General features: G+C 47.2%; 1 protein-coding gene and 1 long non-coding RNA gene across 2 annotated transcripts; one reads left to right on the top strand and one right to left on the bottom strand.

Annotated features, from left to right (window-relative positions):
• Window positions 1–1064: 1064 nt before the first annotated feature.
• Window positions 1065–13077, top strand: LOC135828165 (uncharacterized). The gene is made up of 3 exons (XM_065340613.1): window positions 1065–2010; window positions 6125–6237; window positions 11756–13077. The coding sequence occupies exons 1-3, from the start codon at window positions 1378–1380 to the stop codon at window positions 12258–12260; spliced, it is 1251 nt and encodes a 416-aa protein (XP_065196685.1). The 5' UTR covers window positions 1065–1377; the 3' UTR covers window positions 12261–13077.
• Window positions 13078–16071: 2994 nt separating this feature from the next.
• On the bottom strand, window positions 16072–17697 carry LOC135828561 (uncharacterized). The gene is made up of 2 exons (XR_010555709.1): window positions 17424–17697; window positions 16072–16627 (listed from the first exon to the last, which is right to left on the bottom strand). It is a non-coding gene; the product is annotated as an uncharacterized LOC135828561 (long non-coding RNA).
• Between the last annotated feature and the right edge of the window lie 2313 nt (window positions 17698–20010).

Genomic DNA, 20010 nt, shown 5'->3' with positions numbered 1-20010 from the left:
TATCGTCATGGCGAGCGTCCGTGAAGCTCGATGGCAACAAACTGACAGGTGAGGGCATGCAGACTTTGCAGCGCGAGCACATACATGTAGCCGCTAGGTCTACCTGCGCAAGTCGCAAGACTGGCAGTCACAGTGAGTGCATTCGATTAGACACTTGAATCAATTCATCGTGAATCGATTCAAGTGCGTAATTTCTTCCAAGTAATCGAACCGCGTAAACATGTTGAATCACAATGAGTTTTGGTTACGTGGTCATCACGTTGTACAAAAGGTCAAAAGGATCGTAAGTCGTTGATTGCACGAAAAAAATCCTTTTTGAAACTGACTTTCTTTTCTTCGCTTTTCTTTCACATGTAATTGTAAATGATATAGTTCCTTTCGCATGCAGAAGATTCCATGTTTCCTTTGACGCTAGGTGTTGCCAGAAAAATGGACTATGCCGAGGCATTCCCTTGGATCTGGACGCTGTTCGATGATGACAAGACAGAAGAAATGCTGTTCCCTGCTCGGTGCGATATTGCTCCGCTTATGATGTTCCTTGCTTGTTACCGGAGCGCAGCAATGCCAAGAGCAACACATTTTGCTGAAGCAACTCACCACTGTGCCCAGTTGTGCTATGCACGATTTTCGCTAGCATATTCTTCTCCCTCCTTTATCTTGCCTTTCCCCTATTTTGTTTCTGGAAGAGGTTTTGTGGAGTTGTGTTCATGTTTCGGACCAGTTTATTACCGTCATGACTTCTTAACACGTGGCTTCTTTTCCCGCCACTGCATTGCCCGGGTGAATCAGAATCGCCCCTGGCTATTTACATCACACCATGTGAATCGGTGGAATCGATTCCGAAGCGATTCCAGGGCTCATGACATAAAAACGAACGACTATAATCCAGGCGAATGGATTCAGGAATCTATTCAAGTGTGTAATCGAACGCACTCAGTAGGAGGATCAGCCCGCTCGATCGATTGTACTCAACTTTTGATCATTCCGGCGCAAACGCAGCTGGGCCGACCCCTAGCACCAGCTAGCTAGCGCTGCTGAGTGCTGCGTACGTGCCGGAGCTGTCCAAACTACTGTCTTGATTTACTGGCCAGCACAGTTTGAAGTAATACTAATAGTTGAGAAAGCGAAGGTCAACATTAGTTGAGTATTGATGCCAGATGCACTCTGCTGTGTAGTTTTGAACGAATGTCCTCCACCCGTCTCTCTTGATTGCAGTGGCTTGGACGTGTTAGTGGTCACGATTTCCTGCATCTTTCAAATAATTGTAAGCAACAGCCCGCGTGCTCGGCGAGTTTGCCGAAGTGAGCGTGAACTTGACGAGGCTCAACGTCAGACTTCAAAGAGTTGAATAGAGGAACCCTGTCTCGCCGATCAATCATGAATGCCGAACGCTGGTGTGTGCTGGCGTTCGTAGCCTTGTGTAGCTTGTTGGGGGTGGCTCTGGGGCACAGCCACGTGTGCCCCAGCACGCAGGTGAAGGTATGTTCAAGTGGTTGGAAAAGCTTCGCCAACAGACGCTACATCTACTGTCCCGCATCGTCCGGCAATCAGGCCCTGATCTATGCTAAGTGCGATACATGCCGGGAGAGTGGCGAGTCGCTTCTGAAAGAGGTGGCGACGACTGAGGGCCAGATCACGTTTGATCTGTCGCTGTGTACGCAAGGAGACAAACTGGACAACATCGGCAGTGGTTTCGGCCTCCACACGTACTGTGTGATGTTCCTTGACGATGTGATCGAGGGCATCCTCGACAGCAACGTGGAAGAGCTGATAGCGGAACTGAATACGTTGAGCGAAGCACCGAACATCACCCTAGTGAATGATTCGCAAGAGGGATGTGGGATAGTGCGCTATCCGTACGTGGTGACGGAGACACTGGGACTCGACTTCTACAACGCGAGCCAGTATGACGTGTTCCTGAACATCACGGACAATGACCCTGAGACGTGCATCAGGAGTGCAAATACCACCGTAGCTATTTGTAAAGATGGCATCGATCCCATGACAAAGGTTAGTGCAGTGAGCAAGTGCTATGCTCTCTTCAATGATTATGTTATGTATGCATAAGCAGGGCCAGTGGAGGCTACTCACATACAGTACTCACTGCAGCACTGTTTTTTTTTTTTTTTCTTTTTTTTTACGAGAAACCACGAACCTCGAGAACAGAATACTGCATGGTAGAGGTGGTTGCAGACGCAACTGTGGTGGTGAAAACTGGAGCATCTCCGCCGACCTGAGGTCTCGGCTTCAGCGACACTTCAGAGCACCAAAAACTGGGGAGGAGTAGGCACAGGGGGAGGGGAGGGGGGGGGGGGTACATTTATATAGAGGAAGGAAAAACGGAAAGATGATACATGTGATAGAGGAAGAAAATAAAAAATAAAAAATAAAAAAAATAAATAAAATAAAATAATAAAAAATAAAAAAGGGGGGAGCCAGGGTGCAAGCAGAGAGGGTGTTCAGGGAGTGTTCAGAGGGCATCTGTGGCTGAACGCCAGTCTCGGCTGCGGAGCGACTTGTAGGCGCCTTCCTTGAATGCCTGCATTCCCTTCTGCGTGGGAAGGTTGCGTAGCAGGGCAGATGGGAGACGATTCCAGTCTTGGATCGTGGCATGGGGGAATGATCGGAGAGCACTATTACGGGCTCCGGCGTGCAGTGTCGGTGCTAGTTGGTGCTGGTGCTGGTTCTTTTGCTCTTGGCGAGTGGAGCGCCGGTGCTGGTTTGCAACTGCCCTCGGTGGTGTCATGGTGGTCAGGATTGGGGGACCGTCGATCCAATGCAGCTTGTACAGGAATGTGAGTGCTGCGACTTGACGCCGAACAGTGAGGCTTGGGAGGTATGACCCTGGGCCGATGAGCTTTAGGGCTCGGTGCTGTACCCGGTCCAGCTGGTTCAGGGTAGACTGGGACGCACCCAACCATGAAAGCGGGCAGTACTCAAGTACTGGGCGGACGAAGCCGCGATACACTGCATACTTGGCCTTGCTGTCGAGAATGGGCAGGGCCTTCCTCATGAAGCCAAGACGTTGGTGACCACGGACTGCAACCTGTCGAATGTGGGAGCGAAAGGAGAGGCTCCGATCAAAGAGCACTCCGAGCAACTTCAGCTCCTCCACTTCCTCTATGGCCACCCCATTGAAAGTGGCTGGAGGAATCGGCCAGGGTTGACGGTGATGCGAAATTGTCAAGACTTGCGACTTTGTCGGCTCGAATGCGATCTTCCAGCTCTGGCCCCATTCAGCTAAGGCATCCACAGCAGTCTGGAGCTGCGCTAGGCCAACTGGGAGAGCGGTCAGGGATGGGATGCACTGATAAAGCGTGGTGTCATCTGCATATATGGCGAGCTGGGTTGTGGCTGGGAGGTGGTCCTCCATGTCATTGACATATAGGAGGAACAGAGTGGGGCCCAGTATGCTCCCTTGCGGCACACCTTAGCTGATTCGGAATTTAGGTGAGGTTTGTCCACTAACAACGGCCTGGATTCGTCTATCCGCCAGGTAGCTGTGGAGCCACTTGAGGAGGTTCCCGGACACTCCGTAAGCCTTTGCCTTGTGAAGGACACCTGCGTGGGAGACTTTATCGAAGGCCCCCGCAATGTCGACGGCAACAATACGTACAGCACCGCCAGCAGCTGCTATCTTGCTCCATTGGTGGTGTAGTCCTGTTAGGAGATCAGCAGGTCCTAACCCTCGACGAAAACCGAACTGGTGGTTTGAGAGTATATTATTTCGTTCGAGAAAGTTGGTGAGAGCACGGTTAACAACTGCTTCCATTGTCTTGGAGATGAGCGACAGGAGGGAAATGGGCCGATAGTTCGATGGGGCTGACTTTGACCGTTTCTTATGGACTGGGACGACACTTGCCACTTTCCAAGACTGTGGTTGTGTCCCCGACGTCATGCACTGGCGGAAGAGCAAGCATAGTGGCACTGCAAGGTGCTCAGCGTTGGCTTTGAGGACTCTGCCCGGAACTGCATCAGGGCCTGACGCTTTCGAAGGATCAAGGGCCCTCAGCAATTTACGGACCTCAGCAGGGCGGAAGCGAATACTTAGGAGACGGCTTTGGGAGCGAGGCTGGACAAAGGGGAATTCAGATTCCTCATTGAAGTCCTGTGGGCCGAGGCTGCACTTATCGGCGAAGTACTGACCAAGGCACTTGGCCTTCTCCTGACTGGTTGTGTACTCAGTTCCATCAGCAGATCGGAGTGTTGGTATATCAGCGCTGCGGCCCTTGCCACCCGCACGCTTGATAATGGACCACCATTCCTTGTCCCGAAGGCTACCAGTGGTGAGTTTCTGCCGGAGCATGGTAATATGCCGTTCTCTGTTTCGCTGGATGGTACTGCGTGCAGAGGCTGCAGCTGTGCGGTAGTGTGCTTTCTTATCAGCACTGTCGGGATTTGAGCGCATCTGGTGCCACAACTGTCGCTTGGTGTTGACTGCAGCTGTACACTCCGGTGTCCACCAAGGTTCGTCGGAGGGGCGCGATGAGATAACTCTGTTGGGTATGAATTGTGCCATTCCTTCGAGGATCCTCTTGGTGATGTTGTCGCAGCTGAGATCCGGTTCAGGTCCGAGCATGCTCTCCCAGTCTGTTGTTCGGTAGAAGTGGGCAAGCCGCTCCCAGTCTGCGCGGTGGTATCGCCAGACTCTACGCGATGTCTTGGGCTCACGGGTGAGCTTCACAGGAAAGTCAACTTGGAGGACAGCATGATCAGAGAGTCCAATAGGCGGGTGTGCCTTAACAGTTGCTGGTGAAGGGAAATCAGACATCACCAGGTCCAGGGTGTTATCACCTCGGGTGGGTACGTCGACATGTTGACTCAGGCCATGGTACTGTAGCAAAGCTCAGAGCCAGCATGTGCATGATTGAGCAAGAGGAGGGGGGGGGGGGGGGAGGATGTGTTATCAGGTCAGTTTGTTTGCGGGGGAGGTCTCATAAGCAAATTAGTGACTGGGGGAGGGGCGCTCTCGTCCCTTCATAAGCAGGCAGGTGTATGACTCTGTGTGTGTGGATCGGGTGGGGCTATACATGTATAATACACAGATGTCTATGCGCAGCAATGAATGGGTTTCTATGAGCAGACACGGAGAGTATTGTAGTCGTTTTCGAGTGAGAATTTGCGCAATAAGACGGCCTTTTGAAAATGCCCCCCCCCCACCCCCCCCCGGACACAGCTAGGGAGCTCCCGCAATTTTCCTCATAATTATAAGTTTCGAATACTGAGCCTATAAATATAATTAGCTAAAATAGAAGAAATCACATGGAAACGAGTTATGAAGCAACTATTCACGACTGGAACAAGATAATAAGCAATCAGAAAGTGCGATAACAGGGCACAAAACTGACATGTTACTGAGATATTCAACGACCGGAAATGTGGAACTTAGCTTGGGCAGATTTTCGCTGCGCTCACCTTCCCCTCATTAGTCCTACCATAACCTTCAACCTTCCAAGCTGGAACGCTGTTGGTTTGCGCACTGAAGGTGTGTGAGAGCTAGGCCTCCGGTCGTTGAATATATCAGTAATATTTCAGTTTTGTGCCCTTTTATCCCACTTTCTGACTGGCTTTTTATTTATTTTTTACAAATTTCACTATGCTCCCGAATGAATGCGGAAAGTGGTGGCGGGGCCATGCTGCTCAGCCGACCTTGGTGGTCTCGGCGTCTGCACAGACAAAGCTTGCCAGGAAACATAGAGAAGGACATAAAAGAGAGGGAAAAACAAGATGAGAGCAAGACATGCATACGGAAGTGCAGCGCCCACTAATAGCGCCCACACATCCACTGCAGAAGGATAAAGATTATTATCTTGTTACAGTCGTGGGTAGTTGCTTCATATCTCGTTTCCATGTGATTTCTTCCATTTTAATTATACATTTCTAAGTGATTGAATAACAAATGCCCAATTTCGGAAAATATTTGCGTAAAGTGATCTCAGATTTTACGTGGTATTGATCCTGGCCTAACGGTTTTTTGAAACCAGAGGTCTGGACTTTTGAAACACACTGCTAGGCATTACTCACGTTACCTCGCTGCGGACATCCTTTGCTGCTGCGAAAGGTCACAACGTGCCATGCCTAGCCCAGTATGCGGTGTTGTCCTCTTTTCTTTTCGTCTGTTCAGGCGAGGAATATGTTACCTGCACAGCCGTTTGCAGTACTGCGTTATGAGTGCAACGACTGTGGTCTTAACAGGACCACCGACTTTGTTTCTGGCACGACAATGCCGAGATTCGAGTAAGTTTTTATTGAAACATGCATGATCAACAACACCAGCTGAACTGACCTCCAAGGCAGGGGCGTACATAGAGCGGTTCCCGGGATGCCCGGGAACCAGTAATTTTTTTTCGATGTGGGTAGATCTACGGAGAATGTTTCGATCCTGGCCAGCGTGCAGTGCATGTATGCCTAGGCGCCTGCAGTCCGCCTGACGGTCAGAGGACGGTGAAATGTAGGTCAGATGTAAAAGTTCTGCTGGGGCATTTTCGTGACACAATATAGATCTACTGAACTAAGTTAGTTACTTACTGGGTGCAACAAATTCTCTACAAAGACCATGTAGACCTACTAGTGACATCAATTCCTCGATCTCAGAGTCATTTCCTTTGCAGTTTGTTTAGACAAAGTAACGTTAGTTGGTTACATTTTTGACGATGCTTTCGCTTCGTGGAAAAGAAAAATGAAGCGTCGACATCCAGAGGGCCAGCGCTCTATTCAGAGCTTTTTTGGAGCAGGAGGCAAAGCGTGTAGCCAGTGACGAAGGTCAAGCGATAGATGAGATTGCGGACGCACCTGCCTTGCAAGTGGAGTCTGCAACGAGCAGCACAGGGGACAGAATCGTCGGCGAAGCTGTAGAGCGACCGCTGTTAGAAGCTGCTGAATCTTCCAAGACTTACTTTAGTGGCATTGTAGTGTGTTGGAAAGGATATTCTGAAAGTGTACTTCCACAGTGGAATCCCTGTTTCCCCCGAAATTTGCCGGACATGGAAAAGATTTCCGTCATCGACAATTATTGTGCGCCACTGAAGGCGAAGGATTTCGTTTATCGTGCGTGTCCAGACAGCGCCGCTTTCAACTATCCTGCCGGGTTGGAGGAGTTTCCCTGGGTAGTCTTTTGACCGGCGTGCCATGGTGGCTTCTGCTTGCCCTGTGTGATGTTTACTCCAGATGATTCAAAACTTGGGCAGCTTTACCGCAGTTCTCTCGAGAATAGTTATATTATTGTACAGTCAACTTCGCTTATAACGACACTCTCCGAGGGGCATCAGAAAAGTGTCCTTATTCGCGAAGTGTCGTTATACCCGAAGTCCCATTATAATTATGTATTACAGTTGGAAGGGACTTTGCTCTGGGCATGGAAATGCTGTCGTTATTCGCGAATTGTTGTTATATCCGTAGTCATTATTGGCGAAGTTGACTGTAACCCGACTCAAGACTGCATGAAATCGTCCCGCTGAACAAAACATCCATAAAAATGCCTTGGCAAAGTTGAGTCTTTTTTAAGTCAAAAATGCGTAGCAGTGACATCCAGCAGTTTATGCAGAAACTCCGTCGGATACGTATACGAGCACTAGCAATTGTGTGTAGCCATTGGCGGACTATGCTTGGCCAATCGTCAAAGTATGCTTTTGATTATGCCACAATTATGCCAACAAATATGCTGAATTATGCTGAATTATGCTTGGTTCCACTATGTATTCACGCTGTACATAGAGGATTGAGAAACCACGCATACACACACGGCCATGCCCTAAGCATAATTTTTGTCTAAACCGAAAGATTATGCCGACCTTACACGTTGGAATCAGTATAATTATTATGCCTGAGCATAATTTTTTGACGAAATCTCAAGATTATGCCAAATATTATGCCGGCATAATCCGCCAAGGGCTATGACAAGGAGTCGTAACTGGGGTATTTAAAAAAAAACATCTGCAGGCTTTCTGACAATGCTGTATTATACCCCTAAGCATAATTTTTGTCTAAACCGAAAGATTATGCCGACCTTACACGTTGGAATCCGTATATTATGCCGGAGCATAATTTTTGGACCAAATCCCAAGATTATGCCAAATATTATGCCGGCATAATCCGCCAAGGGCTAATTGTGTGGAATTTTGTTTGATCAGTTGGCATAGGAACCACTCCTGGAGGCGAGCAGTGTACGCCCCTGCAAGGCTTTATTTAATTGGAAAACTGCGCCCCCATCTTATCATGCATACCTTTCGGCAGTCATCCCGTACCCATGATAAAACACTGCGCTGGTGATCAGATCCAAGATGTTGGAAAGAGAACTGACATCACAGCCTGCCGTTGATGAGGATTTAGACTTTATTGTATGCCTGAAGTGATTGTGGATTTTCAACTCTCGATTACTCTTAGTTTGACGATCGATTGCTCGATTATAGTCGCTAGCAAACATTGTCATATTGTCCAAAGGTCACTCCATCTCCCCAAGCTATATCTTCGTACTTGGTCCGAGTTATTAAAATGTGCGCTTCGCTTCGAAAGTCAACCGAACAAATTCAAATAATCTCTCAACTTTCCAGCTACCTAACACTGTCCTTCAGTTGTCGATTTGTGATGTTGAAGAAGAAATGGCTACAACTCCAAAGGAGGCAGCGCCTTGGGATCCTAGTCGAATTGAGCATTTTGCGTCCAAAATTTGTCATCAGAGGACTCCTGTTGCTCCTCGCGCAACACAGAGAAGGCCTGGTTCTGAAATCAACACCCTAATGCGATGGGGAATTGTCACAGAGTACCAGAAACTCCTGGCCGATTGTTCTCGAGTGCCTCCTGGCTGATTGAAATCGCTGCAGTCGCTGTTTCCTTGGCAGAATTTCAGCAATGCTGGTGCAGAAAGCACCAGCATCGCCCCGTCCAGTTTGCTGATCTCTCTCGCAGTCGTTCACGATACGGCGGGCGACGAAATATGATCACAGAAGAGATCGCCGAGAATTTTATCGAAATAAATACCCGCCCCTGAGCTAAGGTCGCCTTTCAGGCGCAACCTGGCTGCAGAACCGAAGCTCAGAAAGGATGAATTATTCTGCGGGTATGTTGCGTGAATGGTGCAGAGTCCTCAGAGCCGCGATCGCGAGGCGTCATCGCTACATCAAACTAATGCTAAAGCTCCGTCACAAGACTGCCAGTCTCCGGGCCCGCGGGGCTAGTGCAGTGGATTCGTGAAACAGACAGGGAACAGCACGCATAGTCTGACTCCATGACATGTCGACACAGATCAGACTCAGCACGCACGCGGCACATGGCGATGATAAGTGATTTTTTTATGCGTGGTTGTGTACTTGTTCGCCTCAGTTGAAGGTATCGTGGGAGCGTCAGGCGAAAACAACACCGACAGCCAACATTCTGGCAGTCGTACTGCACGAGGAGGGGGCGAAATCGATCGTCTCAATCGTGCCTATGGAGTGAAAATATCAAGGATTCGCAGCGTAGCTTGGAAGAGATGAAAAATGTCGACGTTTTGCAGGTTGATGCACTTGCAGATGCGCGCTGAGACATCAGCAGCGACGAAAACTAGAAGGTCAGGCCAAGAAACGATACAGTAGTTATCTATCTACCGTCTCTTGGCTGATTTTTTAGTAAAGGTGCTCCTTTTTTACATATGCTTGAGTTTTGAAGTGAGGCGCACATTTTAACAAGTCGGACCAAGTACTACAGTAGAAATCAGATAAGATATACCTCCCTCCCTCCCCCCCCCCCCCCCCCTCAGAGAATGGGAAAATGTACATTCTATCCGAGGTGCTTCTCATTCAAAATTGACTTCTGCGGCCAAGCCAAAACGATATATGTACATCACTGCTGCCCAGTTCAGCCCATACACAGTAGCTGTTTATTTTTGTCCATATAATTAGGCACTTCCCCAAGAAGCTAAGGACTTTTCTTCTGTCCGCCTTTTTTAGAGCCTTGTCGCGCCTTTGCTTTGATTTTGTATTTCTCATTTTGTTGCAATCACTGCTTATCCATGCCGGTTCCTTTTTCTTCTCCTCCCCTTCTTCCTTCCTTGCCGTGGTTGGTTAACACCCTCTCTCTTTCCATTGGCCGGTGTTCTCACTGTGCTATGAGATGCTGTAATAAGTATATGTTATCACATGGCTGCAAGGGCCTTATGGCATAGTAGGGAGGTTCCGGAGTACGATTTTTCGTGCCAAAATCCGTGGAGGCGCTGCGGATATTTTATACGTCGTTTTCGAGCAGTGAAAAGTTCCGGGGTACGGAACTTATGTATTTGCGGTCATTGCCTAGGTTACGATCGCAAGCACGTCACATTCCCGAGCTATGCCTTTTTATTTTGAAAATTTGTACCGAAATCAAAACTTCCCGTGGAAAATCGATGTTTCTCGTACCAAATTTGTACGCGAAAAATCTTTCTGCACCCGATGACGCAAAATCTCCATACGAAACATGGTTCGTATGAAAGCCAGTCCACACGGATTCTCCGTGCCGAAAAATCGTATGGAGCACGCCTGGAAAAAATCCGTAGCGGCCATACGGATTTTGGCACGGAAACTCGTACTCCGGAACCTCCCTATTAGGGAGGTTCCGGAGTAGGATTTTTCGTGCCAAAATCCGTGGAGGCTCTACGGATTTTTTATACGTCGTTTTCGAGCAGTGAAAAGTTCCGGGGTACGGAACTTATGTGTTTGCGGTCATTGCCTAGGTTACGATCGCAAACACGTCACATTCCCGTGCTATGCCTTTTTATTTTGAAAATTTGTACCGAAATCAAAACTTCCCGCGAAAAATCGATGTTTCTCGTACCAAATTTGTACGCGAAAAATCTTTCTGCACCCGATGACGCAAAATCTCCATACGAAGCATGGTTCGTATGAAAGCCAGTCCACACGGATTCTCGTGCCGAAAAATCGTATGGAGCACGCCTGGAAAAAATCCGTAGCGCCCATACGGATTTTGGCACGGAAAATCGTACCCCAGAACCTCTCTATTATTGCCCCGAGAGGTTAGCCCGGGGGCCGTAGGACCGAGGGCTAACCTTGAGGGGCAATAAACATGCCATAAGGCCCGCAGCAACCATGCGATAACAAATTTATCACATGGCCCACAGAGCAGACCATTGGGCTGCTGTTGAAATTAGCCCAAATGCCAACACATTATGACCACAATGTATATTGATGTGCTATCATTATCAAAACCGGAAAAATGAAGATATTTCTCCTACACCCTAACAAAAGTCTGCTCCAGGCCATCAGAGAGTATACAGTACTGAAAGACGGAGACAGAAAAAGTGCCGGCACCGCATCGTCATAGCAATAGACATTGCAACGGCAATAAAATACAGCAGAATCATAATTTCAGTTGAAAAATTAAGAGTGCTACCACAAAGAGTTTCTTAAAAAAGGTAACTTCCTTTGCGGTCCTTTTCCGATGCTCCGTTTGGTGTAGACCAGGTGTGCATTGGGGTCGATTCACATGACTGCCAGTTGTATCGATTAGAGATTTATCTGGCGCTTCTCCTGATCTGTTTCATTCGTAATCAGATCCGCTATTGTTGTTATAAGAGAAAATCTGTGGGTGCACATCCAGTCCATTTGCAGATTTGTGTTCTTCTCTTGTGATGTGCGTATACATGGTGTGTGTGTGTGTGTGTGTGTGTGTGTGTGTCTTTGTGTATGTGCATGTGTGTGTGTGTGTGTGCATGTGTGTGTGTCACTTCGTGTGTGTGTCTATGTGTCTGTGTGTGTGTGCCTGTTTCGGTGTGTGTTTTTCTGCACAGGCGGATCTTACGTCGAGCGAGCTATGCGGCTGACGGCGGTCCACAGAACGCTATCTTCTACAATCGGCTTTCCTGCCAGAACGTCTTCAATGTGTCCAACGCCATAAACCTCTACTGTCGTACTGTAGAGTATTGTGAGAACTGTGTCTCCTATCTCAATATCATGAGTGGACCGATTAATGCTGACGACGTCTATATTCGACGCGGTAACAAGTACTTCGACCTATCCCTGTGCTTCAAAGTCCACGATACGTACACAAACAGCGACGGATTTGTGTTTGCCAACGTCACGATTCCGGAGTTCAACAAGACTTCCTCCGGACTGTACTGCGACGTCTTCTACGACACCGCCAGGCGTGAAGGAAAGGCCGGTGTTCCCCTTCTCAACTATGGTGAACGTAGCTCCACCACGCCGTCCGGTGAAGACAGCGGTGCGTCAGTGCTGACGCTCTCCGCTCTCGGGTCCTTGCTGCTCAGCGTATTGGCAGTCATGGCCATTAATTGAAGGCCGTGCATGCGGACGCTCTCTGCTCTCGTCTCCTTATAGCTCAGCGTATTGGTAGCCGTGGCCATTAATTGAAGGCTGTGCATGCTAACTCTCTCCGCTCTCGTCTCTTTGCTGCTCAACGTATTGGCAGCCGTGGCCATTAATTGAAGGCCGTGTATGCTGACGCTCTCCGCTCTCATCTCCCTGATGCTCAGCGTATTGGCAGTCGCCACCATTAATTGAAGGCCGTGCATGCAGATCCCTTGTCAGTACTCTTCAACACGCACTGGTTATAAGCATACCCCCCTCCCCCATCCCGTCGTTCAGACCATTTAGCTGCCCCTGCCCTATACACATGTGCGTGGTTACTTTTTCATGCCTTTCCGTTACCAGCATCACTTTTGTGCGAAAATCCTTTCGTCCCCTCTTTTGCATTTTGTTTCTAGGGTTTGTTTAGACACGCTGCCCCGGAGTCTGCTGATCTGCTCTGCATATTATTAGCCATTGTTCTAGGCGAACTGATTCTCTCTAGATGCTGAGTTTCTTTACACCATGTTTAGCACTGCGCCTGTGTGGTGAGGGCCAAGCGGCAACAAAACCGCGAATGCTTTCCGACTTCTCCAATTCGTTTGTATATAATGAGCTCCACTGGCGTTTAGTGTTCATATTGCTACTGAAGTACATGGTACCTGTGGTTTACAGAATGGACTCAGCAGTCTCTAGTTTTTGATTTCGGTGTTCAATTGCATTCGTGTGTTTCAATTTTCAAACCTTTATTGAGACACTCCAAGGCGCGTCAACCTCGGTTACTCTCTGAGCATCCAACAAGCCTTGATGTCCTTGCTGTTCTGTATTACGCTCTGCCTCCGTGGTGTTGAGCACTGTCATCACACTGGGTGCATCCTCCGGCAAAACTTTGTTGATATAATTATTCTCGCGATGGCCAGTGGCCGCTAAGAGATGATAATTATTGAAGGTATTGTTGCTCATCATGCAGTTTTCGGTAGCAATCCCAGATGCCACTGGACCTATGGCAAGGTCATTTCGGGCATGGCCACAAAGAGTCGGTGGGGGTTCCATGTGTTGACGACAGTGGCGTTTGCACACCTGTCAAGTACTGATAGTGTTTTTCGGGATTGTCAGTGCAAAATCCCTGGATTTACTTCAATACGGGATATGTACTCTTTCCCATTAGTCACTTTAACTTTTTCTGGTGACGTCATTCATCAAGAAAGACCCATTTTACACAAGTTATACAATCAAATGTGCAATATACATGTACCATCGCTAATAAGCATTTCAGAGACATACCACCACCGGGACAAACTGTGCGTAACCATTCTTCTTCACCGTTGTGGCCGAGATCCTAACCCAACTGCGTGCAGTATGCCAGAAAATCGTAAACACAGCAATTCACCTCACTTTCAGTTATTCGTGATTTTCGGGAGGTCATCCAAAATTGGATAATCGTGAAAAAATCGGTAAAATCCCTGTCAGCACTTGGCAGGTACGATGGGTGTCCAAAGAAGTGTATTGAAAGTCCATGATAATGTGATCTGAAAGATGATTGAAGAAAAATCCAAAGTCAACCCAGGCAATTCTTAGCAGTCACTACTATCAAAGAAGATCATTATTTGCAATAGCGTAACTTGGAAAGCCGGTTAAAAATCCCAGACCAATCCTACTTGTAGAGTAGGTCGATATTAACCAGAAGGTGCGTCTACAAAGGCCGTGTACGGCGCTCATCCAGAAATGATAAAGCCCTGGATCGCCCACGCAAAAACAAGGCCGGGCAACTGCGGAAACAAGTACGAACCACCTGACCAAAACGAAAGAGATCTTGTATCTTAAATGACCAATGAATACTGTAATCCAGAATGATGCATGACAATCAAGCCGACCAAGTTCTTTTTAAAATATCAAAGCCCGCAGACATTCGTGCCACACAAGCCATTGGTGCTGAAGACCAAAAGTGTGAATGCACATCTGTTAAAATCCATAGGTATGCTCTCTTCTTCCGGCTTTCATTCCTAGACGTCTGTGCAAAAGGTTGCCCCTCGACAACACGAATGCTGATGGGCGAGTCACCGTAACATCAAAAATGTATCCTGCTGTCGAGACCAGAAACCTCTTGCACAGATATCCAACCTGACTTCTTCTCTTCCATTGGCCGAGGCTCCGAAGAGCGACTCACCCTCCAGCGGCAGAAGGAGGAGCTCAATCCGGACAATGGGTAGAGCAGCGCCCATGGCATTAGCCAGAAGATCACGCAGCGTGTTGTGTGGGTGGGATAATCCCCTCTAGGATACGTCGCTGCGTGATTCAAAGACAGTACTGCTCCACACACATGTGCTCGGCAAGTCGCGGAGGGGCCAGCCGTCATCCAGCTGGATACCCCCGCCTCTGCAGTTTTGCCAAGTATCAGGTGCTGTGATGGGCTGAGGAGGTCCTTTAGCGCCTCACTCCTCTGTGGCAGCAATGAGTTAAAGCGATAGTGCTCTGATTGCTTCAGGGACTTGACCCTGGTCACCATCTGCGAGAGATCACTTGCAAACGAGCCGGCAGGTGAATCAGGGACGGACCCTTCAGGTGGAGATCCACTAGGAATGTGACCGTGCAGGTATGATAGTGCTCTCCAGGGCAAACTGTGGGATAACCAAGGGTACGAACTTACAGAGACGCTCCGTTTCCAGCACGACAAACACGTCGTGAACACCAAAATATCAGCGTGAAACAGGACGGTGAGAGCATAACCAACTACATGTAGTCGACAGGTCGTAGCTGATGTGCACGAGATTGCGGTCATCAGTCAGTCAATTACCAAGTCAATTTGGAATGAAATCTCGGGCTCAGATGAAGGGAGCGAACACTTCTCTTGTTTTGTGTTAGCTTGGAATGGATGCATGAATGCGGCGAATGGGATTTTCCGGCTTTAACCACTTTGTGGTGGATCTCATCTACTCAACTCCCACTAGGGGTGTGCAGATAATGCTCGAAAAGGTGGCAGATTCTGCTCGAAAAGCAGTGAAAGTGGCAGAATCATATATGTTGGACTCAGTAGAGCGTCCAGCCCCTATATGATGTCCAACCCCTATATAGAGTCCATTGGTCCAAAATCCACTGTACAGAGTCCAAAATTGGAATCAACTGTGAGCTCAGTTTAGATGGACATCACTCCCTGTATAGAGTCCAGCCAATTGGCTTCACCCCTATATAGAGTCCATTGGTCCAAAATCAACTGTACGGAGTCCAAATTTTGAAATCAACTATAAAGATTAAAGAGTCTTTATGTGGACAAAACTCCCTGTTTAAAGTCCAGCCAATTAGGCATCCCCTATCGAGTTCGAAATTAGACATAGGATCTGCTGTAAGCAGTGAATATTAACCAGAAAACGGCCTCTCCCTTTAATCCTTTACATCATTCACTTCTCAAGATAAAAAATATGTATTGAGGCGCCACTGCAGCCACTTCACTACATGAAAAACCCTACAAACACCATCCTCAAATCAAGTGGTCTCTTCGCAGACGCTGCAAATTACAATATCTCAATCATGCAGTGTTGAAATCAACTATAAAGATTAAAGAGTCTTTATGTGGACAACACTCCCTGTTTAAAGTCCAGCCAATTGGGCATCCCCTATCGAGTTCGAAATTAGACATAGGATCTGCTGTAAGCAGTGAATATTAACCAGAAAACGGCCTCTCCCTTTAATCCTTTACATCATTCACTTCTCAAGATAAAAAATATGTATTGAGGCGCCACTGCAGCCACTTCACTACATGAAAAACCCTACAAACACCATCCTCAAATCAAGTGGTCTCTTCGCAGACGCTGCAAATTACAATATCTCAATCATGCAGTGTTGCCAAATTATTGTGCACGCACACACACACATGCACACACCCACACAACGCCAAGAAAATACCTAGAAAAAAAACAAGAATCGAAAGAGAATAATGGAGAGCCCAGGATTAATTATTTGTTTTCAAACTATTGCGCGCGCGCGCGCGCGCGCGCACACACACACACACACACACACACACACACACACACACACACACACACACAAACTTATACAACGCCAAGAAAACACCAAGAAAAGAGTAGAGACACAATACACACGCAACTCCAACAGCCATGCAAACGTCCACCCATTTACACGTAAAGTCAAGAGGGATAACAAATAATTATACGAAACGAATGCATACGGGGACGGGTACACGCACGTTTACATACATGTAGTAGTGTAAGAGAGTAACATAGTGCAGTGGTCAGCATAATACTAGCACATGCTGAGAGTGCAATAGCAAGCTTCACCATTGCTCATGGCCATGCAAATGTTCAGCAGCACTCAGTTCTGCAAGCTTCTGAAGATCAGCACACCTGCAACAAATAGATAGCACAAGGATACGCTTATTAACGTAATGATGCATGGGAGCACACAACTACCAAGTTCTCAACGAATGTGATGCTCAATGAAAATCAATCCACTCAAAGACCTGTGAACAGGTGACGGTGGGGACAATAATCTATTAGTAATACGAGGAATAAGATCGTTTGTGCACACTCAAGACGCACGGACACACCACCATACATGTAGTGTACACAGTGTTTCACTGCAAATACTTCGAAGTAAATTGAAATGAGATGATTTGAACAATCTGTACAGCGTTGCCGTCAGTCAGTCTTCCCCAAGATGGAAATGCAATGATTTGTTGTCACGAGGCAGTTTCACTGACACAATGTCATGTTCGTGACATCAAAACGGTTACTTCAGGGAATACGAGTATTAGCTTGAGAAGCTTTTTCTTGTCATTGGCATACAAGCAATCCTCCTACTACTACTAGTACACTGGCACTGCGTTTGTGGATCTCATTGTATTTGACATCATACTATAATTTGTAGAGGAAGAGTGTCGTGGAGTTTCACATAATTTTCACAGGGATAAAAATACATTTCTCATGAAATAATTATAATAATTGATGATAGCTAGACGATCGTATACGATTGATGCAAAGTCCTTGCAGTCCTTGAGGACTATTACGAAGTGGTTGATTACTTTTAGGGCATTCATTCAAGCAACATCAAACAAACACGATACGCTCCTTGAAAATGGAAACAAATTCAAGCATAACGACAGAACAGCAGACCAATCGAAACAAGTAAAAGCTTCCTTACCTCAGTCATCGTCCTGCCATGTAGTTGGACAGCCTTTTGACACGGTGGTACAGGCAGCTCTTGTCCAGTCAAACAGGGGTATCCTTGTGGCGTCGAACGAAAGAGAATGTCAGTGTATCTGACTCGTCAGATTGGAACTGTGCTGAACCTTTCTCTTTCTCCGCTTTCTGCTTTCATCCCTCGCTCTGATGAAACCGTTCAAACGTCTTACTGGCAGCAATGGCCAGCCAAACAGGGGATCCTTGTGGCGTCGAACGAAAGAGAGTGTTAGTGTACCTGACTCGTCAGATTTGAACTGTGCTGAACTTTTTCTCGTTCTGCAATTTCTGCTTTCATCCCGCGCACTGATGAAACGTCTTCAGAGAACCACAAGACGCTTTCCAGATTTGATTTTGAACGTCTCCTTATCCTCCTTGGTTACCTCGAGACAGATTACTGTCAGCAACTGCACAGCAGAACTGGCAGCCATGGCTGAAGTGAAGAAAGGAATGCGCTGCCACGAGGCAAGCAAAACAGAAAATGTGTTTGTTCTCTTTCGGGCACAACACACAGGACGGCGTGACTGGATAAACTGGACTCCTGGACTGTGAATAGGGGACTTGTAGAAAAAGTGTACTCCTTATAGGGGATTGCGCGGCAGGATGAAGCTGATCAAAACTGAGTGGACTCCTGGACTCTGTATAGTGGATTTTGGACCAATGGACTCTATATAGGGTGCTGGACATCATATAGTGCATGGACTCTATACTGAGTCCTACATATATACCTTATGGCGGGCAACTCCTCGAATTCTGCTCCATTTCTTTATCCAAATACCAAACATGCATGAAACTTACCAGAAAAATTACCGAATTCTGCCAATTTCTCTGCCGACATTATCCGCATATGCCTAAATCCCACCGCTTTAAGAGGTGCATTTTCGCCTGGATCCATAGTGGGTGGTGATGTTCCTACGGATGCGAAAAAAACTCGTCTCCCGGTGACCAGCACGTTAACGGTAAGCCGTTAATGGTTTTACCTTATTCTTTTGTCGCCACTGTCCACCTGAAAGGGATTCAGTGCAGCTTTATTGCGTGTCGAAATCGTTACATACTGATAAGAAAGAGCTTGAATATCGAGTAAATCGCTAATCTCATAACCCATTTTGTCTTGTTGTTTGTTGTTGTTTGTTCTGCTTGTATTTATAGTCAAATTCAATTATGGATTCCACCGAGAATTTCAAAGTATTAGGAAATTAGAGGCCACATGCCACGTACTGCTCTTTTCTCTCCGAAACTCAACACTTGCAAGCCAGATATAAAAGAAAGAAGACATCATCAGTCACACCACCGGGACTCGAACCTTCCTCGAGGAAGGATAGACTTACTATCACTGTGGATAAGAGTCATACTGTAGCTCAGTTGGTTAGAGCATTGCTCGCGAATAGCAAGGTCCCTGGTTCGAGTTACGGTGGTGTGACTGATGATTTTTTATTTCTTTCATATAATTACGGCTTGCAAGTGTTGAGTTTCGGAGAGAAAAGAGCAGTACGTGGCATGTGGCGTCTAATTTCCTAGTGTATTTTTAGTCGTTCAACCAAACAGGCAATGGTGCCTTCTCAAAAGGACAAGTCCTCAAGTATACTAGTAGTAGAGGTTGTTAGATTGACACTTCCGTGGACGCTGTGCTTGCTAATGCTCTGAACAGCTTACCAGTGTAATCCTGCGTTCACTCATTGAAATTGACTATTGTTCGAGGTTACTCAATGTACTCAATGAATACTTCACACCAAACAGTTTGAGCTCACAGTGGTCTAGGTGCAGGAAAATACGCGAAAAAGTGATCGCGAAATTGATAGGTGTGGGGTGAACCCCTTTTCCTTCACATTTTCGAAGACACAAATCTGTAAGGATTAGAGCCTGACCCAAATGATGACGTGTCGATTCACTAAATACTTAAGAGAGCATGTCTGAGAATACCAAAGTATGTGTGCAAGTGGATCTCTCCGATTTCGCTCAAAATTTGCAGGTAGGTTCCCTTTGGGGTGTGGATCGCTCGTGCAAAGCCCTTGAAAAAGTTTCTGAAGGGAACCTTGAAATTTGCATACCCCTCAAAAATGGCCGAAATATCACATTATTTATGGGTCTAGAAACGAGTCACGGCACAGCGTATACGAACAAGCTATGAACAAAACTCCATCAAGCCAACATTGCCTCACCTTAGAAGAGTTCCTGGAGCAGTACCGCTTAGCCACGCCAGCATCCCAGAAGACGAGGTCCATCACCCCCTGACGCCACAAATGATCGTCTTGAAAATAGCCAATTTACAAGCGCTGGCAACACAGCCAGCTACGTCCTCAATTGGCCAGAACTATACACCGGCAGATAGTAGAACACCTCTTCTAGCGCTGAGGACATGTCCCCCATCTTCCTTTTGGGGTTTTCTTGAAATAAACTTTTTTGAATTTTTCCACTCGACCATGCTGAAATACGGCCAAAGTCATACCTGCGCAGGAAAGCTCGCCCCTCCGCGACGTCTCCTCAGCAATTTCTACTCCAACACTACTCCCAAGGCCGCAGAACAAAGTGTAGTGTTGACTCTGACAAGG

The sequence above is a fragment of the Sycon ciliatum genome, chromosome 12 (assembly GCF_964019385.1).
Source record: "Sycon ciliatum chromosome 12, ocSycCili1.1, whole genome shotgun sequence".
Taxonomy (NCBI): Eukaryota; Metazoa; Porifera; class Calcarea; order Leucosolenida; family Sycettidae; genus Sycon; species Sycon ciliatum.
The sequence above is the reverse complement of the archived record's forward strand: the minus strand, read 5'-3'. Positions and strand labels throughout refer to the sequence as shown.